This window comes from Dipteris shenzhenensis, chromosome 8, assembly GCF_047967505.1.
Source record: "Dipteris shenzhenensis isolate YYH24624 ecotype China chromosome 8, Dip_SZ_1.0, whole genome shotgun sequence".
NCBI classification, from domain to species: Eukaryota; Viridiplantae; Streptophyta; class Polypodiopsida; order Gleicheniales; family Dipteridaceae; genus Dipteris; species Dipteris shenzhenensis.
Genome location: NC_141603.1, coordinates 49,171,077 through 49,195,240, shown reverse-complemented (window position 1 = coordinate 49,195,240; position 24,164 = coordinate 49,171,077). Strand labels below are relative to the sequence as shown.

Genomic DNA, 24,164 nt, shown 5'->3' with positions numbered 1-24,164 from the left:
AAGAGGAGTGCCCTTGCAAGGGAATTGTTCACTTCCTCAAGTGCCTTAGTTACACGTATGATCAGTAGAAAGAACACTGTGAAACTCGAGAGAATAAACCACCCCCTCTCACCGCCGAAAGGTGGAGGGAAAAGCAAAGGTAAAAAACAAATATCTCGTAGTAGCACTAATAATCCAGAGATGGTGGGATTCCGCCAAAGGAAGAGGTCGTAGCTGAACAGTGAGCCAGTGTGTGCCCGATCTTGGACCTCGGGAGAGAGGAGTCTACCCCACCTCCATGCTGGACAAGATTCGAAACAACAGTCATCAAGACACATCTGAACAGAAGAACACTGTGAAACTCGAGAGAATTAACCACCCCCTCTCACCGCCAAAAGGTGGAGGGAAAAGCAAAGGTAAAAAACAAATATCTCGCAGTAGCACTGATGATCCAGAGATGGTGGGATTCCGCCAAAGGAAGAGGTCGTAGCTGAACAGTGAGCCAGTGTGTGCCCGATCTTGGACCTCGGGAGAGAGGAGTCTACCCCACCTCCATGCTGGACAAGATTCGAAACAACAGTCATCAAGACACATCTGAACAGAAAGGGTCACCTAGGGAGAACTTGTAGATCCTGGAAGTCGATGCCGATGGTGGTAGAGGTGAAGGATCATGACCTCCTTGTTCGAAGGAATGGGGAGGGTCAAGCCTGAAACCGAAAAAGGGAGGGTGGGATGAGAGTAGAAGATGGAGGTAAGAAAGCGAGGGAGGGATGGGAGTAGAAAATGGAGTTCTCTCCCGTAGTGCATAGCGGAATGAAGAGGAAACTGATATGTTCATAGGAGTGATGCTCCCCGTACCTATGGCCTCCTTGAAGAAGCAGGATCTTTAGATCACCAGAGATCTGGGGTCTTTAGATCACCATGGCTCTGATACCATATAGAGAAACGATAGCGTTTGCAGTGGAGCGATCAAAAATAGACAATATTCAGACACAACTGAAGAACGGAACTCAGAAAACATAGTGCCTGTTGGTAATATGAAAAACTGAATACAAGAACCTCAAGCCGTCGTGTCTCAAGGACCGTGGCTGAGGTGAATCAGAAAGATGATTCCATGTAGAGAAACAGTAGAAAATGATAGCGTCAGAGGGAGCAAAACGCAGTCCTCCGTGTAGCTTGATGATGACGAAGATGATGAAGGGCTGGAGCTGCCCTAGGAAATGGCTGAAAAACCAGCATGCTCTAAGGAAGGAACCTTCAGGCTATCTGGAATAGCAACATGATGAAGAAAAAAAAGAGCAGATCTGGGGCGGAAGGGGTAGATCTGGAGCAGAGGGGGCAGATCTGGAGCAGAAGGGACAGATCTGAAGAAGAGGGGGCAGATCTGGAGCAGAAGGGGCAGATCTGGAGCAAAGGAGCAAAGGAGCAGATCTGGAGGTCCTGTTCAGAGGTAGGAGAAGATGGCAAAAAGCAGAACTGGAGCAAGCGGGGCTGCAGCAAAGGATGGAGGAGTTGAGGAGCAGCTGCAGGTCCTGTCCCAAGAGAGTGAAGGGGGTAGGTAGCCTTTTTATAGGCCTGACCTTAGGAGTTTGGCCAGCTCTGGTCGGTGGGCCTGCCAGCTAGTCGGCCACTCTGGTCGGCCAGATTTGGTCGGCCATTTCTGGTCGGCCAGATCTGATCGGCCATTTCTGGCCTTTCTCGCCACTTGTTTGGCCCTGCTGGCTGACCTTTTGGCTGGCCTGCAAGCTGGTATGTTTGCCCCAGAAATTGCGGATTGTAGTTGCTTAACAGTCTTTCCTTTTTTTTCCTTATCATCTTTTTGGCAATCCTGCTGGGGAAGGAGGAGTTTTGAATTGAGATTGGGTGCTCAAGACAAAACAGCCTAGAAGATTGACTGGGGAATGTTGCTTGAATCTATGTGTGGTCAGGATTGAAACTATGAAGACAAAGCCTCGCATGAGAGTGATTCGTTGTGAGTTATGTGGAGAGCGTGGACACAGGAGAGAGAGATGCTTTGATGTTGAACTTCAGGTGATACGTCTCCGTGCTAAGGTTCAGAAGGCTTTGAAAGTGATTGCTCTTAGGAAGAAGAATGCCAGTCAGGTGCAGGGTAAGTTTTCTTCAGTAGAGTGATTATTTTTGTTTTCTTCCCAGAAGAGGTTGGGTGGTATTTCTGGTTGGGAGTGTGTCTGAGATAAGCCAATCAAGGGGAGAGCTGGCTCATGAATTTCCTCGATTTCACAAGTTGCCCAATGAAGACCCAGAGAGGTTTTTAGAGTGCTTGGAGTTCACAGCTCTTATTAAATATAGGAATGCTCCAAAATTCCTTCTTCAGATTCTATCCTTTTGTCTGTTGGGAGAAGGGAGAACTTGGCTGCATACTTTCTCTGCAAGGATGCGTGATGATCAGGGTGCTCATAGAAACCCGACTTATCCCGAGGTGAGGACAACTTTCCTGGATAGGTTTATGTGTGTTAGAGATCCTGATGGCATTTGGAGAGAGTTATGTTTACTGCAGCAACAGCCGACTCAATCAGTGGATGAGTATGTCGGTAAGTTCATTGTGTTGTGATAAATGGCAAGTGGCCTTATTACCTGAAGTTCCTCCCAGAGTCATAAAAAAGGGTAGCAAAAGAGAAGGAGAGGAAGCAAATAAGATTGTCACAAATGATGCTGGAGATGCCAATGGTTCAGCATGTGCCTGAAATTATCTCTCATGTGAAGTCAGAAATACAGAAGCCCCCTCTCCCTCTCTCAGCCAGGCCCCTCTCCCTCTCCCTCTCCCTCGCTGCCCCCCCCTCTCTCGCTGCTCCTCCTCTCCCTCCCCTCTCGCCAGCCCCCTCTCCCTCCTCCCTCACCCTCCCTCTCCCCTTCCTCCTCTCCACCCTCCCTCTCCCCCCCCGCTACCCCCTACCTCTCCCTCCCTGCCCAACCTCTCCCCCACCCGTCACCCCCCCCGCCCCCCTTCTCCTCCCCCGTCATCCCTCTCCCTCGCCAGCCCCCCCCCCCAACTGCCCCCCTCCCCACTGCCCCTTTCTCCTCTCCCCTCCCCAATTGCCCCCCTCTCCGCTGCCCCCCCGTCCCCTTCTCCTCCCCCACCCCCCCCCCGCCCTCCCTCTCCCCCCCCGCTGCTCTCCCCCTCCCCGCTGCCCCCTTCTCCTCCGCCCTCCCTCTCCCCCGCCAGCCCCCCCGCCCCCTTCTCCTCCCCCGCCCCCCTCCTTCCCCCACACTCTCCCCCCCAAGGTGACCCCCCCCCCCAAAAAAAAAAAAAAAACTCCTCCCTCTCCCTCCCCGCCCCCTTCCTCCCTATCTCAGCTCCCCACGCCTTCCCCTCAGCCTACCTCCGTCTCTCCTCTCTTTCTTCTTCTTCCTGCCCCTCTCTTTCCCTTCCCTTCCCCTCTCTCCTACCCTCTTTTTCTCCTTCTTCCTGCGCCCGTGTTCAGGGCGTCCTGGGCAGTAGTTTCACGGACGGAGCTTTTTCAGTGTTGGAATCGGCCTTTTCACATCGATTGGCGAATGGATCCCCATTCAGCCAATCTCCGTCCACCTCCACTGGCCGCGAGAACCGTCATTTTTTCAGAAGACAAGCTGCAGCAACTCAAGAAAGATGTGGAATTAGAGGGCTCCACATCACTTTTCGCCCGCATCTTTGGGTCACACCCTTCCAGATCACAGGCTAGAGACTGGATGCTGGCGGCGTTACCAAAAGACCTTGCCCCTCACCTCAGGGATATTCGACTTTTGGGAGGTGGATTCTTCCAAGTGGTTTTCGACTCCCACGAGTCCACAGCCCTTGTTCTCAAAGCTAATCCCCTGGCTTTGGATTCAAGGAGGATCTTTCTTTGCCCTACACCTTGGGCTTCGATCCGATCGAGGAGGACAGACAAGTCACATCACTGTTCATTAGGTTTCCTGGTCTTCCTCAGGTCTACCATCGACTGCTTACCACTATCGGAGACACATTCGGAGTGGTCACGGAGATCCCCTCCCTTCCTGGCATGCCTTCTTCCTTGGCAGAGGCAGCCAGTGCAGATGGGGTGCCTCGTGTTAGCGTCATTGTCTCTGACCCTAACATCTCAGATGACCACATTATGCTTCAGCGTCCAGACGGCTCTCTCTTTCGACAGAGAGTCGAGATTTCAGGTAGATAGGACCAGTGCAGGATTTGCAGGACCCTTGGGCACTTTGCTAGAGACTGCCCAAGAAAGAGAAAAAGACCCAAGAGGTCTTCTGGTGCGGCTCCTTCACGTACTACCATGACTGCACCTCCCCAGCACCCTGTACCACGCACTCCAGGACCACCAAGAGCAACAGGGCGCCCTGCTTCGCGCACCCCACGACCACCAGGGGCAGCAGGGCGCCCAATGCCCGCAGCACACCCGGTACCACGATGGAGAGCTATCAGAGCAGCTCCCTTACCTCAGGAGGAGACTTTTGATCCTGTTCAGATAGACGCCTTCCAGACTCCAGAGGTGGATGTTGCTGCAACCCCAGACACTACAGCTCCACATCAGGAGGGGCCTTTAGATCCACTAGCCCCAGTCACTTTGGTCTCTGACCCCTTGGTTTCTGACCGCAAGGGGACAACAGGTACTTCTTCCCCGCAGACTGTTCCTACCACAGTCAGGACAACCGAGAAGGTGCAGGCGCAGATGAGGGCTCCTGATTCTTCTTCACCCCAGCCACAGGCCTCCTCAACCCCCAGCTCCAGTTCTGCTGATAGAGGCCTGGCAGGTCCTTCTCCTCCATCTTCCACGAGTGCAGGTCTTCTTCGCACTCCTCGGCCAGACTTGCTTATCAGGAATTCTTTTTCGGCACTGGCAGATTCGGCGACTTTCATGGATGATGAGGAGTTTGTGCCCTCCACCTTAGGGGTCCCGGCCATTGGGATTCCTTCTAACAGGGCCTCCCTTTCAGCAGGTGTGGGGATCCTTTCACCTGTTGAGTTTCCTGCCCTCAGCAGGAGTGTTTCGACCCAGGGGAAGCTGGTCTCCTCTACTAGGTCGGGTAAGCCTTTCCATCCAGCATCCTCCTGTCGATGGAATAGTCAGCTGGAACATACAGGGCCTAGGCAAAGTTCCACACCGTCGCCGTAGGCAGCTGATCCGGAACCAGCTTCATCCAGGCGTCACTGGAGGTGCTATTGATATCCTTTTTATCCAGGAACACAAGCTGGATGCCAATGATTGCTCTTAGTCTGGCAAACTGCTTTCAGGACATACCTTCTGATTGCCTGCTATGGGCACAAGGGGAGGTACTTGCATTTCGGTCTCTCTTTCTATTCTCCCCTTGGTTGCTGGTCATGGTATTATCTCCCCTTCTAGAGCTCAATGGATCATTATTTTGATTGGAGGGCATAAGATTGGTCTTCTCAATCTTTATGCTCCCAACAACAGAGGGGAGCGGATCTCCTTTTGGAAGGAGTTACTCTCTTGGGCCCCCATTGCAGATTCTTGGATCATTGGTGGCGACTTCAACATGGTTGAGTTGCCTTCAGACAAAAAGGGAGGCAGACAGGGTGGAATTCATTCTTTGGAGAGGGCAGCCTGGGATGCCTTTCTCTTTCAGTTCAGTGGCAGAGACACTTAATTGGATGATGCCTTTCATATTATGCCACAGTCACTCTTGTACTCTTGGTTGAATAGGAGAATACACATGCCCATTCATGCACGGATTGACAGATTTTATGTAGACGATTGGGCACTTGACAGAGGAGGATCTGTATGCATTTCTACTGGGGTTTCCACCTCAGATCATTTTCCAGTGGTGTTGCAAATTCTTGAGCCTCATCGGAGAGGACGCTCTGCTAGTGTCAGGATTTCGGATGCTTTTTATGTAGAGGAGAGCCTCACGGAGGATATTTTACAGATTTGGGTTTCTCACATACAGGGTGGAGCTGTCCATCCATCTCAGGTAGCTGCAGCCTTATCCGGAATTAGTGACTATTATCATTCAGTCACTGATTCTAGGAGACGTGAGATTCTCAGATGTGAGATTGGTATACGCCAGCAGTTAGCGTCCCTTCAGAGGAAAGAGCAGAAGAGGCCCACAGATGCTTGGATTCAGGAGCGCCTTGCTGCAGCAAGGGCTCATTTGCAAACATTGTTGGATCAGAGAGCAGAGTATGCCTTTCATGCACAGGAATCCTTTTGGATTCAGATGGGTGGCAGGGTCAACAAACACTTTTTCTCTACTCATGGGCCCAGACATAGTAGAGATAGTGTTTCGCAGCTTGTTGACTCAGACGGGGTGTTACAGTCAGATCCTGATGCTGTCATGCGTGTCGCTTCAGATTTTTTTGCATCCCTTCTTACTACAGATCCAGGCACACAGGCCATTGATGATGCCAGAGAGGTTATTTGGTAGTGTATCTCTGTATTGGTGAAGGATGAGATGTATGTTTCTCTGGATGCACCTTTCACCAATGCAGAATTCAAGACTGCATTATTTGCCCTTCACAAGGGCAATTGCCCAGGTTCAAATGGACTTACCCCCTCCTTTTTTATTACTTTTTGGGAGCAGATTGGTGATCACATTACATCAGCCCTGCAGGGCGTGTGGGACTCTGGTGAGATGCCGGACTCACTCACAGATGGTCTCATTCATCTCATCCCAAAGGGGGGTAATAGGAATCTTGTGTCTCAATGGAGACTCATCACTCTTTTGGGCACTTTTTACAAGATTCGGGCGAAAGCCATCAGTCTGCAGCTACAGGTTTTTCTTCCAGATCTGATTCATGACACACAGACAGGGTTTGTGCATGGCAGAAGTATTTTTGATAATATTTTCTCATTTTGGGAGGCCTCAGAATGGGCCATGTAGAGCCGCCAAAGATTGGCCATTCTACTCTTGGACTTTGAGAAAGCTTACGACAGAGTAGACTGGGATTTCTTAGAGGGTACTCTATCTCGCTTTGGTTTTTCATATGCATGGATTAGAGGAGTATCCTCTCTCTACAGATCAGCCCATAGCCAGTTGCTCATTGGGGGGGTAAGAGGGGACAGGTTTCAGATTTCCAGATCCGTCCGCCAGGGATGTCCTCTTGCCCCGTTTCTTTTTATGTTTGTGGCGGAAGCTATGAGTATCTACATTAGATCTCAAGCTGATATTTATGGGCTGAGGCTTCCTATCCACCGGGAAGAAGAGCTCCTGGATAGTGAGTTGGCAAATGACACAGCTGTTTTTTTGGATGCCTCCCCCAGGACACTCACTTCCTTCCGGACAGCCTTGGATTTGTTTTGCACGGCTGCAGGTGCACACATTAATTGGCATAAATCCAGTGGTTTTTGGATTTGCGAGGATGACACCCCGGATTGGGGTAATGATATTGGCTTCACTTGGGTACAGAGGGGCTTCTCCGTCAGATATTTGGGCTGCCAGGTTGGGGTGGGCATCTCTCCCTCACAACAGTTTGCTCCGGTGTTGGAAAGCATCAGAAGAAAGCTCCTTTTCTGGAGCTCAGCCAAACTTGACTTGGCCTCTAGGGTGGTGGTGGTTAACCAGGTTCTTCTGGCCACAGCATTGTTTGTATGCTCTTGATGGTGCCACTCTAGGGATTGTATCACTCAGCTTAAGAGGCTGTACGAAACTTTTTATGGAGTGGTCTAGATGGCACAACTGATGTTACAGCCAGGGTGGCTTGGGAGACCTTGATTCTTCCTACAAGAGAAGGGGGTTTGAATATCATCCACCCAGATCTACAGTGCAGAGCTTTACTCTGCAAGTTTGTTGTGAGAGGACTTATGCCAGGACAAGAGCCTTGGAAGGATTTTTTTATCAGATGCATACGCACGCCCACTTCAGGAGAGGATTGGACACACAGTACTAGATGGGTTTTCACCACAGCCCACCTCAGGTCTCCCTCTTCCCCTCTTATGGTTGCTATCCTGAAAGCATGGGCCAGCTTCAAGAGTACTCTTCGCAAGATTCCCCCATCCACCCATGAAGAGATTGAAAGGCAGCCTATCATGTGGAATGATAGGATTTTGGATGAGCTTGGCAGACCACTTGGAGCTTCTCCTTACATGCAGTGGCCAAGATGGGAGAGGGGCCCTGCATCTATAGTGGGAGCATAGAAAGCCTTCAGGAAGCTTCCTGCAGACCAACAGGCCCAGATGGTTCTTAGAGGGAGTCCAGGGAGAGTCCAGCAAATTGATGCAGCCTTGCCCTTGGATTGGGTGGACACAGATGACATGCCTATTACTTGCTCCACCTGGATGGGGGCATTTTCCAGATTGAAAGTTCCTTTACAGGTGATTGCTTTTCTTGACCCACATGAGGATGCCTTAGTATTTGATGTTTCTTCGGGGGGCAGGCTGTCCAGATCCACAGACGATATCTTGTTGGAGGTACCGTTTCAGCCAGTCAGGATAGTGGGCTTCATGGAGCATGGCTCTCTTTCACAGTGGTACTTGGATCCTGACCCGCTTCTCCTCGCCCTTGGCTCATGGAGGCTGTGGCTCTATGGAGGTGTCCCAGTTAAGTTTTTGCAGTGGGACCCTGGGGAATGGGAATGGATAGATGAAGGGCACGGAGAGAAGGGCATCCCCTTCTTCCATTACACGGTCAGTAATGCTAGGAAATTCCAGCTCAGCTCTAGGGGTTGGAAGCCTACCAGAGCTCCTCATTGGGAGAACTTTCAGATTTCTGCTGACTTGCAGAGAATTTTTTGGCAGAGGCTCTGAAATCCCACCGGAATAGAAAATTCACTCTCTTCTTTTGGCTTTTTATTCATGGTGGGATAGCACTGAACCATTAGAGGTCCAAGTTCGGAGCTGACCCTTCTTGCCCTCGCTGCCTTTCTGCTTTGGAGACAATACAACACTGCCTATGGGATTGCAGACAGGCGAGAATCATATGGAAGGGGATTGCAAGACTTCTCAGCACTTTTGTTCGCCTACCTTTCTATATGACCTGGGGATCAGTGGCTTGGCTTACTCTTTCAGGGCCCCAGGTATTTTTTGAGAGACTTGACTCCTCTTGGGCTCTTCACATCCGACGACACCTTGTGGAGTCATGCTCTCTAGAGGATGTTCCGGCCACTCTTTTCAAGGCTGCTCACTCCTCGGTCGACTCTCCATGGGAGATCCTAGCTAGCATTGCAGCATGGCACATTTGAAGAGCCAGGTGCACTGAGGCTTTGGAGGGTTCTCAGGTTCACCCTTCTCAGATCTTGGCCAGTACTTGGACAGATACGATACACACTCTGATGGCCATTTGGGTGACCATGCAAGGATCATCTCGAGCAGCCTCCTCCAGGAGAGTTACTTTTCTCAGAGATTGGAGAGACTCTCCCTTCTTTGCTGAGACTTCTACAGGGTTGAGATGGCATTTTCAGCCTCAGCCTTGGTTTCTTTCTACCTCATTCCTCTGAGGTGTTTTTATTACATGCTTAGCATGGTGTAATTCCGCACCGAGCTTGCTCTAGCGGGTTTCTTTCTTACTTAATAGAAGTCTCTTTTTTGAAAAAAAAAAGAAATACAGAAGCCTGAAGTCAGAAAGGAGGAGAATATAAAAGAATAAATTCATGAAATGTCGGAGCTTATGAAGAGTTTGAGTTTGAACTTGATGATCGGTAGGGGAAGAGGTAGATCATTGGGTGGTTATGGCAAAGGCAGCATGCCTTCTTCAAATAATTCAGACCCGTGGCAGGCAGGACGAGGTCAAGGGTCATTTGCACCTTGTGTCCAGTGCTTTAATTCTGGAGAGTGGGGACATTACAGCACACACTATGATAAGCCTCCTCGTGATGGAGGTGATGTTTATCCATTGCCAACAGGGTTAAATAATAGGGTGAATGATCACAGTGTAGAAGTAAAAGATGCAGCTTAGCCTAGTACCTCTGGAATGCGTGGGGGAGCTTAGCTAGAATAGAAGACAGAGTGGGAGTTGTCGCTGCTGGAGCACTCGTGATATGGCTGCTTACAATTCTGAGTATGACGTACAGCTTGTGTGCAGAAGCAATAGTGACTGAACGGAAGTCATGATAGGGACTTTGATCGTTGAGGTTACATGAATCTATAGGTGGAGGGGATGACTTGATGGATTAGCATTCTTGGGGCTCATGAGCTATGTGTATGAGATGACGTCAAGCATACGGCCATTGTACGAAAGCCACACATAAATCATATGGTGAGTGTACGGATGCCATACATGCTACATACGACCAATGTATGAAAGCTACACGAAGGGTGGTACGGCTATGTACGAAAGAGCAACGTGAAGAGTACGGACAAGTACTGGTGGGTTGTATGATTGTGTACGTGCACTAATAGGCTTGTATTAGATCCGTACACATTAATAAGGAACTACCGTATGGGCGAACAGTACGAGCTGTTGACTGCACGTGTTTGCCGGGCTGAGTACCAGTTGCTCGCGTATGGACTGTACGGATTTATATAGAGCATGATGTACGGCTTGTACGGTACAATTGTACGGAAGCTGCCGTGGTTGGCTGTACGTGCTAACGTGGCAGCATTTGAGTGCCTTCTCCTTTGGTTGTGATCTCTTCGGAGAGGCCTAGTTGGCAAGATTGTCCACCGTGGATGCTTGCAGTTCAGGTTCTTGCTTTTGAGGTTATGCTTTGATCAGTTCTGCGCTTACCCATTGCTTGGGTATTTCATTGAGTCCATGGACACCCGTGGCAGTGAGGGGAGTTGAGTGATCCCGTATGGGTTGCTAGTAACAACTCCAAGCCTCATGCAGGTGTATGGACAGAGATGGATGCCTTTGGTCATTGGGGTGTGAGAGCAAACCCAGCAAGGTTATTGCTTGGGATACTGATGCCTGCTAAGAGGAGGGAGATGCATTGAATGCAAGTATGATTGAATTCATTGTGTATCATATTGCAGGCTTTGACAGGTAGCATGTTCCGTATGGGAATATGTATTTGGTTTCTCTAGGAGATATGTTACATGCAAGCAGTGGTTGCTCGGCAGATGGCACATCGTTGGTACATGGGAATCCATACGTGAGATGGAAAGTATCCCTAGAACCCCGAGAGGAATGGTACAGATGTGACTGCCATAGTCTTTGCTGTGTTGTGATGCTAGTTCTCTTATGGGAAACAAGTTGATGTATCAGGATATGTGCGACCCATAGTGTGAGAGACTATTGGTCTTGATGTATGCTTTCCTTCTCTGCATTGAAAATATGGATGGCTAATTGGGCATGGGTGACATCTATGGGGAGCTGTGTGTCCAAGTGTGGTTACTAGTGACAGTTCCATGCTGAGTGCAGTCAATCTGGAATAGAGCTGGATGCTTATTGCCAGGTTTAGTGAGAGCATTAAATAGTAAAGGCTATGGAGGGTATGTGGATGCTCAATGGGATGTGAAATGCCCCAGTTGTAAGAAAAAATGTATCCTTTATGCAGCCTGGATTTTTATTTTTATTTTGCAAAAAAGAGACTTCTATTAAGTAAGAAAGAAACTCGCTAGAGCAAGCTCTGTGCAGAAATACAACATGCTAAGTATGTAATAAAAACACCTCACAGGAATGAGGTAGAAAGAAACCAAGGCTGAGGCTGAAAATGCCAACTCAACCCTGTAGAAGTCTCATCAAAGAAGGGAGAGTCTCTCCAATCTCTGAGAAAAGTAACTCTCCTAGAGGAGGCTGCTCGAGATGATCCCTGCATGGTCGTCCAAATGGCCATCAGAGTGTGTACCGTATCTGTCCAAGTACTCGCCAAGATCTAAGAAGGGTGAACCTGAGAACCCTCCAAAGCCTCAGTGCATCTGGCTCTCCAAATGTGCCATGCTGCAATGCTAGCTAAGACCTCCCATGGAGAGTCAACCGATGAATGAGCAGCCCTAAGGGAGAGTCTCTCCAATCTCTGAGAAAAGTAACTCTCCTAGAGGAGGCTGCTCGAGATGATCCCTGCATGGTCGTCCAAATGGCCATCAGAGTGTGTACCGTATCTGTCCAAGTACTGGCCAAGATCTAAGAAGGGTGAACCTGAGAACCCTCCAAAGCCTCAGTGCATCTGGCTCTCCAAATGTGCCATGCTGCAATGCTAGCTAGGACCTCCCATGGAGAGTCAACCGATGAATGAGCAGCCCTGAAGAGAGTGGCCGAAACATCCTCTAGAGAGCACGACTCCACAAGGTGTCGTCGGATGTGAAGAGCCCAAGAAGAGTCAAGTCTCTCAAAGAAGACCTGGGGCCCTGAAAGAGTGAGCCAAGCCACTGATCCCCAGGTCATGAAGAAAGGTAGGCGAACAAAAGTGATGAGAAGTCTTGCCATCCCCTTCCGTATGATTCTCGCTTGTGCTGCAGCAACATCCACCTCTGGAGTCTAGAAGCCGTCTGTTTGAACAGGATCAAAGGTCTCCTCCTGAGGTAAGGGAGCGGTAAGAAGACCTGGGGCCCTGAAAGAGTGAGCCAAGCCACTGATCCCCAGGTCATGAAGAAAGGTAGGCGAACAAAAGTGATGAGAAGTCTTGCCATCCCCTTCCGTATGATTCTCGCTTGTGCTACAGCAACATCCACCTCTGGAGTCTAGAAGCCGTCTGTTTGAACAGGATCAAAGGTCTCCTCCTGAGGTAAGGGAGCGGCTCTGATAACTCTCCACCGTGGTACTGGGTGTGCTGCAAGCATTGGGCGCTCTGCTACCCCTAGTGGTTCTGGGGTGCGCGAAGCAGGGCGCCCTGCTGCTCCTAGTGATCCTGGAGTGCGTGGTACAGTGTGCTGGGGAGGTGCAGTCAGGCGTGAAGGAGCCGCACCAGAAGACCTCTTGGTTCTTTTTCTCTTCCTTGGGCAGTCTCTAGCAAAGTGCCCAAGGGTCTTGCAAATCCTGCATTGATCCTGTCTACCTGAAATCTCGACTCTCTGTCGAAAGAGAGAGCCGTCTAGACGCCGAAGCATGATGTGGTCATTTGAGATGTTAGGATCAGAGACAATGACCCTAACACGAGGCACTCCATCTGCACTGACTGCCTCTGCCGAGGAAGAAGGCATGCCAGGAAAGGTGGGGATCTCAGTGACCACTCCGAATGTGGCTCCGAAGCTGTCTGGACGCTGAAGCATGATGTAGTCATCTAAGATGTTAGGGTCAAAGACAATGACCCTAACACGAGGCACCCTGTCTGCACTGACTGCCTCTGCTGAGGAAGAAGGCATGCCAGGAAAGGTGGGGATCTCAGTGACCACTCCGAATGTGGCTCCGATAGTGGCAAGCAGTCGATAGTAGACCTGAGGAAGACTAGGAAATCTAATAAACAGTGATGTGACCTGCCTGTCCCCCTCGACCGGATTGAAGCCCAAGGTGTAGGGTAAAAGAAATATCCTCCTCGAACCCAAAGCCAGGGGATTAGCTTTGAGAACATGGGCTGTGGACTCGTGGGAGTCGAAAATCACTTGGAAGAATCCACAAAGTCGAATATCCCTAAGGTGTGGGGCGAGATCTCCTAGTAATGCCGCCAGCATCCAGTCTCTGGCCTGTGATCTGGAAGGGTGTGACCCAAAGATGCGGGCGAAAAGTGATGTGGAGCCTTCTAGTTCCACATCTTTCTTGAGCTGCTGCAACTCGTGTCTTCTGAGCGAATGACGGTTCTCGCAGCCGGTGGTGGTGGACGAAGATTGGCTGAGTGGGGATCCATTTGCCAATCGAAGTGAAAGGGCCGATTCAAACACTGAAAAAGCTCCGTCCTTGAAATTGCTGCCCAGAACGCCCTGGAACACGGGCGCAGGAAGAAGGAGAACAGGAGAGGAGCCGGGGGGGGCTGCGGGGGGGGAAAAGTTAGGAAGGGAGGGGGCGGGGAGGGAGAGGGAGGGCGGGGGAGAAGAAGGGAAAGGAGGGGGCGGGATAGGAAGGGAGGGAGGGGGCTGGCGAGGAAGGGGAAGGAGGGCGGGGGAGAGGAAGGGAGGGGGCTGATTAGGAAGGGTGGGGTGAAGGAGGGGGCGGGGGGGGAGGAGGCGGGCGGGGAGGGTAGGGGCAGTAGGCGGGGGGGGAGAGGGGAGCGGGTGAGGGGAAAGGAGGGGGCGGGGGAGGGGGAGGGAGGGGGGGGGGAGGGGAGGGGCGGGGAGGGCAAGGGCAGCAGGCAGGGGGGGAGAGAGGGGAGCGGGTGAGGGGAAAGGAGGGGGCGGGGGAGGGTGAGGGAGGAGGCGGGGGGGAGGAGAGGGGCGGGGAGGGCAGGGGCGGGGATAAAGGAGGGGGCGGGGGAGAGGGAAGGAGGGGGGCGGGGGAGAAGGAGGGGGCGGGGAAGGCAGGGGCAGAAGGCGGGGGAGGGAGAGGGCAGCGAGGGGGGGGGAGGGAGAGGGCAGCGAGGGGAGCGGGCAGGGAGGGCAGCGAGGGGAGGGGGCAGCAAGGGGAGGGAGGGGAGAGGGCAGCGAGGGAGAGGAGGAGGAGGGTGACGGAGGGGGCAGGAGGCTTCACGGGGAGGAGCAGCAGCTGATCGCTTGATGTATTTCCACATTGTTGTAGCCTGGATTTCAAGGTGCCCAAGTTGTAAGAAGGAATGTATCCTTTATGTAGCCTGGATTTCAGGGCCTCTCACTTAATTAAAGAAATACCACAAGGGGTGCCAAGGTTTGGGGCCAATCTGTGTCTTTGTCTTGGTGCAGGGGCACTCTAGCTCCCAGTCTGCTGGTAATACTTTTGCTGAATTGGTAGTGTACCAGTGTTGACTGGTTACTTGTTAGTTAAAAGTTTTACTGCCCTTTCATTTATTGAAGGCCGGTTTCCTGGTTTTGTTGCTGGGACATCACCAACTTCCTCAAGGGGGTGAGTCTGTGCTTGCTTTAGTGAGAAGACATCACCATCTTTTTAAGGAGGTGAGCCTGTGGTTGTCTCAAGTGCAAGTATTGCTCGCTGTAATTGAATTGCAGCAAGGAGAATTCAGCAAGTATGTCACATAGTGACGAGGATTGGGATAGCAGACAGGAGTCCTCCCAGGATGGGCAATCTTTGTTTGAGGGAGCTTCTGTTGAAAATGGTCAGAATGCTGATAGGCAGCCTTATGGACCTACGCCATTAAATGGACAGCCAATAGCTATGCTAAATGAACAAGGTGCTCCATTGCAACAGGTTATTCATAGTCCTGGTGTTGATTTGCATGGCCAAGGCAATGGTTTTCAGCATGCAAATCAGGGACAGCAAGTCATTCCGTATCCCTTAGTGCATCCAGGATATTTTCATGGTGGTTGTGTTTCAAGCAGTGGCTGGCCACGTTGGGGATGGCCAAGGAATGCTTGGAAATCACCCTGTTGGTTTTCAGCCTAGAATGCAAGGCATGCAAGGGATTATGCTTGGGGGTATGCAAGTCGGAATGCAGAGAGTTATGAATGGAAACACTGGCATGCAACCAGGAATGCAAAATATAATGCATGGCATTATGGGAGCTCCTATATAGGCATGCTTGGTATGTAGGGTGCTGGGGCTGGTATAGCAAACCCTGCTATGCGTAATGGCAATGTTGGTCAGGCTTTTGTTGTCCACTGTGATGTATGTGCGAACAGCATTGGTGCAGTTCTCATGCAGAATGGACGGGTTGTTGCCTACGAGAGTAGAATGTTGTAGGATGCTCAAAGAAATTTGCAAGTATATGAGAAAGAGTTGCTGGCTGTGGCTCTTGCTCTTTCTACGTGGAAGCATTACTTGCTTGGGGCTGATTTCACTGTGCAGACAGATCACCAGACCTTGAGATATTTTCCTCATTCAGACTAGGTTGTCTGACAAGCGTATATGTTGAGTCCTGAGTTGCGATGCAAGGATGGACTATTATGCAGAGGATGGGGATTCTGCCTGCAAGGCTCTATGATCAGTTGTCTGATGGACAGCAGCATTTGCATTATACTTTCAGAGATGGATTCCTTCACATGCATGGTCGTCTCTAGTGTTACAAGCAGCTTAGACCTAGCGTGCAGGGCATCGATGTGCTGATGCTTTAGTGAAAGCAGTTGGGACTTTCTTTGGTTAGCTTTGTGACAAGAGATGGATGCTTTTGTAGGGATTTGCATCGTATGTTAGCAAATCTGTGATGTAGCTTACTAGTTGAAGTTATCAGATCTTTGGAGGATTCATAATGTTTGAAATGTGAATCTTCTCAAACCTTTCCAAGGGGATGTGCAGGAGGATATGCCTTGTGTGTGTAGCCAAAGGATGAGGAACTTGATGATAATTTAGTTCCAGAGCAGGTATTGGCACATAAGGGAAGGAAAGTCTGAGGTAAAGTCGCCATCTGGTGAAGTTTTGGAATCTTTCACCATTGTATGTGAAGTGGTTGGAATAGGGTGATCTGGCAGATACACCTAGCTTTATCTAGATGCTTTTTAGCTTGAACCAACTTCAGTTGTGGCTCCTTCAGGCTCAACAGAGCGTACGTATAGAGCATTGCCTGATGCTCAAGAGAGGGGTAGTACCTCTGTCTCTTTGTACAGACAAGCTTAGATATCTAAAGGTCGCTTGGTGACATTGTATGTTTACCTGAGATACTGCTTGCAGACAGTATATATCTACCTTGGGACTTCTATGATCAGTGTACTAGTCACTATCAGGTTTCGGCAGTGTATATGGATTGCTACCCTAGGCTCTAAACAATCATATATGCTATGACAGTTTGGAATACATACTTTAATGATGGTATATTCACATGTATTTCAGATGCAATCGAGGTCGCTTGCCATGTTTCAAGAGAGGGGTATGTCACGAGAGCGTGAATTTTAGAGCATGCATGCGGGCTTGCAGATGGAAGGACCCTATGAAAAATAAGTGGCAAGGCCTTGGGTTGTTTTGTGCGAAAAAGGGGGCTGCTAGGCATTACATATGCCTTGGGTCAAGTGAAGGGCTAATGGACCCTAGGAGGGGTCCAAAGAGGGCCTTGGGGGGCAAAAGCCTCATCTTGACGTGGGTCTACCACGTGGCAAGTTGCCACGTGGCACTTGCATGCAGCCAGCTCCAGGAGGTTTTGTTTTGGTCAGAACATAGGTAGCACCTAGAGGAGGAGGACTATGCGTATGCGAGAGCTCACAAGTGGGAAAAGAGAGGGTTCCGTACGTCAAACAATGACTAGGCCTACTAATCAGCATTCGAAGGAGGAAGCGAGTTGGTACGGATTGCCCACGCCATCATACGGAGGGCTCATGAGCTATGTGTACGAGATGACGTCAAGCGTACGGCCATTGTACGAAAGCCACACATAAATTGTACGGTCAGTGTACGGATGCCATGTGCTTAGAAGCACCACTGTCGAAGCACCAATCTGACTTAGAATCTAAGACAGACAAGGCTGTAGCATGCTTCTCTGGATGGTACTGGCATGTCACCGTGAAAGCCCACTCATGGTGAGCAATGTTTGCTGCCTCATGACCATAATCTGGGGCAGCAGCAGTAGTAGTGACAGCAAGTCCCTTTTGCTTTTTCTTTTCAGAAGCGATGCACTTGCGGCATTCAGAGTTGTCATGTCCTGGCTTCTGGCAATAATTACAACATTTGCTGTTTTTCTTCTTTGCATTGATGGGGCAAACTTAGATGAGTGTCTAGCAAAAGGCTTGGGTTTGCTGTAATTTTTCCCGTTCTTTCCCTTATTTTTGTGATAAGCAACAAAAGCCTGATTTGCAATTTGAGAAGCAGCACGATTTGTGCAACTTTGCTCTTCCTGCAGGAGAAGGGAAACAAGTTGGTCGAAAGTATAAGTGTTGGGATTGCTCATGGCAACCAACCTCAATGTAGTAGCAAACCCCTGGTAGGACTCAAGAAGTCCATTGCGTGTCATGGACACTACCTGAGCATCTCAAATAATTTCATCCACATTAATGAGCTACTCTTGAAAATCCTTGATTTTTGTGATGCATGCATCCATGTTGTCCCCCTCTTCCATTTTGACATTCTCCAATTGCCTACGTAAGAAAGCAACACGTGCCTCATTGCGAAACTAGTAAAGGTGAGCCAAGATTTCCCACGCAGCCTTTGATGTTTTACAAGACCGAATGTGGGGAATGATGTCTGTTGACTGAAAAAGCAATGATAGAATGTGCTTGGGCATCTCTACCATCCCATCTGGCATGTTCGGGTGTAGGAGGTGTGGCGGGAGTAGTAGTAGATTCAGATGTGGCTGTAACAACTGCACCAACGGTGGCAGTAGATCCAAAAGTGGTTGTATCAGCTGCACCAGCTGTATTAGTAGCAAGTGGATGCCATAGAGGAAGGTCAAAGATCCGATCCCGAGACAATACCCCAAAAATTATGGGCAACCAAATACCATCCCATCTGGCATGTTCGGGTGTAGGAGGTGTGGCGGGAGTAGTAGTAGATCCAGAGGTGGCTGTAACAGCTGCACCAACGGTGGCAATAGATCCAAAAGTGGTTGTATCAGCTGCACCAGCTGTAGCAGTAGCAAAAGTGGATACCATAGAGGAAGGTCGAAGATCCAATCCTAAGACAATACCCCCAAAAATTTTGGCAACCAGCAAATGTTTCACCATTTATGACCACATGGGATAATTGGGTCCATCGAGCTTGTCCTCAGCTGAGAACATTACCCATCCAATCGTTGCTTCCCATGGCAAATATAAATCCCTGAAGGAAAAATGTGCGCTCAAGAGTAGCTCAAGGCTTTCACTGCAAAATGAGCTGGCTGTCCACAGCAAATGTCAAGCAGTGACCAACCAAAAATTGACTGCCCAAACAATTAGCTAAATGCACGTGCTGTCCCCAAAAATATGACTTGCAAAACAATATCTATCCAGTCAAAGGACCCCCCTGCCAAAGATACCTATCTTGGAAAAATATCAGCCCAAAACAAGGGGCAAACGTCTGCAAATGTATCCAATGATCAATTAAGCTGTAAATGTCCCAGATGGAGGCTGCGTACCTTAAATTTGACAAGACAACAAGCCCAAATCAAGGGGCAAATGCATAATATACCCAAATTGAGGTGAATAAAGCAAATGTCACTACAATGGACAGCAAATCTGGCAAAAGCCCCAAAATCTGAGAGGGCAAATATGCCAAAAAGAGGGCAAATTGGAAAAAGCCCCAAATTGTACTGCAAGTTGCAAATGTGATTCGATGTGCTACAATTCCAAGACAATATCAATGTTCCTACATGTCAATGTGTACCCAAATGCCCAAAATTGGCTGTACCAAGCCAATGTCACTGCAAATTTCAACAAAATTGACAAAACCCCCAATTTTTGAAAAGGCAAACTGTCCAATTTGGGGCAAATGACCAAAAGCCCCAAATTTTGCTGAAATAAAGCAAATGTGACAAAATAACCTGCAAATCTAAAAATATCCCGCAATCTGTCAGCAATAGATCCAAAATCCCCAGTGTCGGAGTGGAAATGAAGTCAAAATAGGGCAAATACTGCAAAAGCCCCAAAATGTGACCAAAAGGAGCAAATGTCACTACAAAATCTGCAAATGTGACACAAAAGCCCCAATCTCTAGAGCAAAATCACCTCAACGTCACTGTGCAAACGTGACATAAAAGAAGGTGAAAAGCTTCAAATCCAACTGTACCAAGCAGATCTGAGTCAAGAGGGAGAGAATCCCAGCCAAATGGTGTAAGAGCAAGTTGGAGCACCTGAAGGAAGGCCCGAATGACTGAAAAGAATCCGAATTTGAGCAAAAATCCTCCAAAAACTATTCCAAAATGCTCGAAATCAACTTCTAACAAGTCGCACGGATTTCTAGCAGCATCGCGCACCTATCCGTACAGGTCTGTATGGCCGTACGGACTTCCGTACATCTGTACTGACAAAAAAAATTCAGCCGAAATGGTGCGGGAAAGGGTGACGTTTGTATGCGCGCAGCTCAAAAATTTCAAAAAACGTTGAAATCAGACCTCAAAAAGTCAAAACAATCGTTGGACTATTTTTCTGCTCAAAAAAATAGGTTTCTAGCGATGAAATACGGCACCGGACTGAGCTGGAGCAAAATGGCAAGTAGGAGCAATGGGAGAGCACGAGGGAAGGCAGGTAGGAGCAAGAGAACCTGCTCTAATACCACTGCTGGGCGCAAGAAGCAATGGAACGGGAGTGGAGTGCGGGAAGCAAACAACAAGCTGGAGCAAAACGTAGAACTGCTCAAATGGATAAGAGGAAAATACAAAGGGTGGCCTATATGGCCCCCAAGTCAACCATATGGTTGACCAAAGAAGTCAACTCATAGAGTTGACCTGACCTACAAGGCTAATACCACGGCTTAAGTGCTAACACTCATAGTAGGCCAGACAGACACATAGAAAATGCTCCTCTGTCTCGACCTTCTCCATCGTGCAGTCTACAGACCCGTTGCTCTCTAGGCATGCCGACCGCTCTCCCAGCCTGAATCCGCCGCTGGTGGGATGAAACTCATATCTGTCTGATAGCAATCCGCAAGGCGTGTGAGACTCTCCTATCCTCGAGGTACTGGGGCTTGATGATGAGACCATGCTCCAATATCCTCAGAAAGTGATCATGATAGTACTGGTGTCTTGGTGGGGAATTCCTGGTCCCCCCCGCAAGCCCGAGATGTGTGGAGCTGGAGAAGGTCTAACCGTATGATACGGTTAAACTCATCATGTGGAATGAGCTTCCGTGGTGCATCCATGCTGTACTGAAAGGGGGGGAGCCTCTTCATCAATAGCATGGCTATCAAACAATGTGGACACCCGCGTAAGCTGAAATGATGGAGCTCCTGAATGCTAAGTACTACATAGTCATAACATCATCATCATCATCGTATCAAATCAAATCCAATGTCAAGGCTGGTCAGATACATCAGATATGTGAGTGGAGGCCCCAAAAGGGGAGTGGGACATCATGATGGGCTCGGTGGTAAGCGGGGTTGTATTGGCATGAAGTCAGACCTCCTAGTGAGGGCTCTGCATCTGACAAGGGCCACGGTAACCCCTATCGGTTGTGCTCCAGTCTTGAACATGGATGGGATGTCACCAAGCATGATTTGTGCTCCGCCCTCTATCGAGTGTATCGTTTGACAAGGGCCACGGTAACCCCTGTCAGTCGTGCTCCAGTCTTGAACATGGATGGGATGTCACCAAGCATGATTTGTGCTCCGCCCTCTATCGAGTGTATCGTGTCGTTGGCTTTGGATCTCTACCTCGCTGACCGCTTGGGGTCTGGAATTCTATGTGATCTAGCTGGAAGAACTCCATAATCATACTCTTGAGATGAGTCTATTTGTGTGCCGTGTCCCTATCTCTGCAATTTCAGTAAGCACTCCCTGTGCCTAACTACCTCATGGATGAAGGTGGCCACGCATCCCTGATCTGGATAGGAGAGGAATTGGAAGAGAAGTCTGAAGCCATCTCTAAAGAAACAATTATAGTGGCCTCAAAGTGCTCTTCTAACTTGATCTTCTGTCGATTACACAAAGGTGCACATTACAACTCTCCCTGGGTACTCCCTCAGCTCATCCACTCTCAATGCGGAGTTGATGTGATGAAACACGGAACTGTCTGATAGAGATCCTCAATGAATGTGGGAGGTTAATCCGAATATACCCTAGCAAATCAATGAAGCCCTCCTCAAAGATGCACAAGCAATGATCTATTTAGAAGCTGAGCTTCATTGGGAGCTCACTCGGTGCCAACTAGGTCTTGAATCTGTGTCGCTATAGAAGGTCCTTGCATATGACCTGGATATCTAAGTGGGAGAGAGGGAGCCTCAATGTTGTACTAGAAGGGGGGTAATCTGTCCATGTGGAGCCCCAATCTAGCCCATGGTACCATGGAATGAAGTACACAAGGAAAAGGGGGATCTGCTCTACAAGGGCTAGAGCGGTGTCAGGGGAGCTCAATTGGAGGAGGATGCACTACTACTTTGTCCTGAAGTGACTAAACTGCTTGCTTCACCTATTGCTTGTTTGCTAGAGAAAGAAGAACCTTAACTGTTTGGGGAATCAAGGGTGCTGCCATCAGAGCCCCTCTAGCGAGACCAAAGGTCACCACAAGTTTCTTTTTCTCCGTGTCAAAGCAAAACTTTCACCACTGTTGTGAAGAAGGGAGGGTGTGGAAGAAGAAAGAAAGGAAAGGTCAGCCACTGGTTCGATCAGAGAAGCTGCTCCAAACACTAGAAGGACTGGCGAAAAGAAGCTGAAAAGAGTACCACATAAAATTGAAAGCTGAGGGCTGCTAAGGGCCTGCAACCGCTTCACCAAGAGCCTGAGAAGAGGCAGCCGAATGGCGAGTTCTGATCACACATGGGGCAGCGCACAACCTGTAAGGTGTAAGGATGGCAGCAGGGAGCCTTGTGTACAGGTTCTACAGTCCAATGGGACTCTATATTATTGAAGATGGCACCACAATTGCAACAGCAATATTACAAGATGATGGCTTTATCCTAGAGAGAGGAAAGTCTCGCTTCAGTTAGTATGATTCCTTGCCAGCCTCAGCTTAGGGATTTGATGTTATATTAACTGAGATAATAACTGTTAGGGTGTTGCTCAACCTTGTAATTTTTATCCTCCTTTTTAGTGTGGCAAGCTGTTTTGATTGAAGGCATTTGTATTGAAAATAAAAGAATTATCAGAGCCATTGTTGCAGGAGCCAACCCGAGAGTGGGCTGCCCCGGGAAATGCTCCGTCTACCCTCAGTGCGGTCAGTCATGGGATGCCTTCCCGCACTTGCATGTAGCCTAGTTGGCGGTGTGCCAACTCTATCTGAAGTCGCCTAGCCATCAGGCCGCACATGGCCCCCATCTGGTGTCCAAACCAGGACCTACCGGATAACCGAGCTACTCAAATGCCTTCTCCTCATATGGGGGGCTTACAAGTAGAGTTAGCTGGTTCCCGCGTAGTTACACGAGAGTGGAGCATTGATATCTAACACCCCCCCTCAATGTCCACCCGCTAGTGAACTTACTTTTTCGGCCCAATGCCAAGTCGATGAAGATGCCTCTCCAGCAAGTCTCTTCCAAGAGCCTTCGTCTCTTCTATACTCAGCCAGCTGGAAGATTTGATGCCCCACACAACGTACAAAGGTTCCAAACACCTTGGTAGACAGCCTAAAAATGGTCCCGCTTGCAGGGATCCCCCATGGCCAAGCTCTCATGGGACAGTCATGGTAGGCTATATGTGCCCTTTCGCAGAGACATCGCAGTGTACTTCTCTCTACATGTTCTTCTTGTCTCAGACATCAACCTTGGGAATGGATGTCTGCTTTCATGGCTCCATTCCTTAGCTTTTATTGTGTTTGGATTTCTTCAGTATCATAGACCCTCAGTCTTTCGAAAACCTTTATAAACTTTCTTTCTTTCTTTCTTTCTCCTTCAAAAGACCTTAAAAGGATACGCATTTAACTCTGTTCACATTCACTTGACCTACCCTTCAACATGCAATGCCACTACAATTTGTCTTATAATGAACCATTTACACACATTTGTGCTTCTGAGATTTGACATGTTCAAAAAACTGCTTTATCTTGGACCTTCACACTAACATGTAATATTCCTGCATACAAAATAGCCCTTAGGCAGAACATTACCTGTGTGATAAATGCATGTGCACCATCTAGACCTTCCTCTTCCCCAGTATTGAATAGAAAAATAACTGAATGCTTGAAACCATGTCCCCACTGAGAAATCGCTCGGACCAGCTCCAGCATTACAGCAATGTTTGAGCTACAATCCCCTGCTCCTGGCCTGCCAGAAAGGGCAGTATGAGAATGACTCGAGTAAAATTCGTATATGCAGCACTCTATTGGAAAGCTAACCTTGGACATCCAATTTCATTGACCACTCAAAAATTTGGGAGCTTGTACATATAACAAAGATGAGCACAGGAATTTAAGTCCTATTTCAATCAAGATGCATAGCAAACCCTGTCATAACAATATAAAGAAAGGTAGACAATGACTACAATCATCACTGGTGCCCATGGGGAAAACATTCATATCAGCCAAAGGCTGATGGCTCCCAACACTTACGCAGAAATCACTGAGTCAATATGAGAAGAGACCAGTATTGCATGTTTCTCTGCCCCTGACACCTGAGTTGACTTCACTCGTACAACAACATGCTTCAAATTTGCATAAACTAGCGATTTTCCTTTGAACAAGCCACCCACTAGGTGATTTACGCCAGGCCTTGCGTGAAAGAAATCAACTTCCACATCAACATCCCAAGGGGCTTCTGCTTGAATCTCCTCAGCCTTGGACAAGACATACTGCACAACAAGCGATGGCTCTTAGTGTAACTTTTTAATGAATAAAATCAAAGAAGTAGACACATGCAAAGAACTAACTGGCG

The 24,164-nt window shown here is 49.0% G+C and overlaps 1 protein-coding gene across 1 annotated transcript in view; it reads right to left on the bottom strand.

Moving 5' to 3' along the window:
• Positions 1-24,164, bottom strand: part of LOC147899620 (Zn-dependent exopeptidases superfamily protein) — a 221,303-nt gene that overhangs the window by 166,093 nt on the left and 31,046 nt on the right. The window contains exons 2-3 of the mRNA XM_087378001.1: positions 23,843-24,081; positions 23,402-23,558 (exon numbers count right to left, since the gene is read on the bottom strand). Of these exons, the coding sequence (XP_087234127.1) occupies positions 23,402-23,558; positions 23,843-24,081 (396 nt within the window). The remainder of the gene's footprint in view (positions 1-23,401; positions 23,559-23,842; positions 24,082-24,164) is intronic.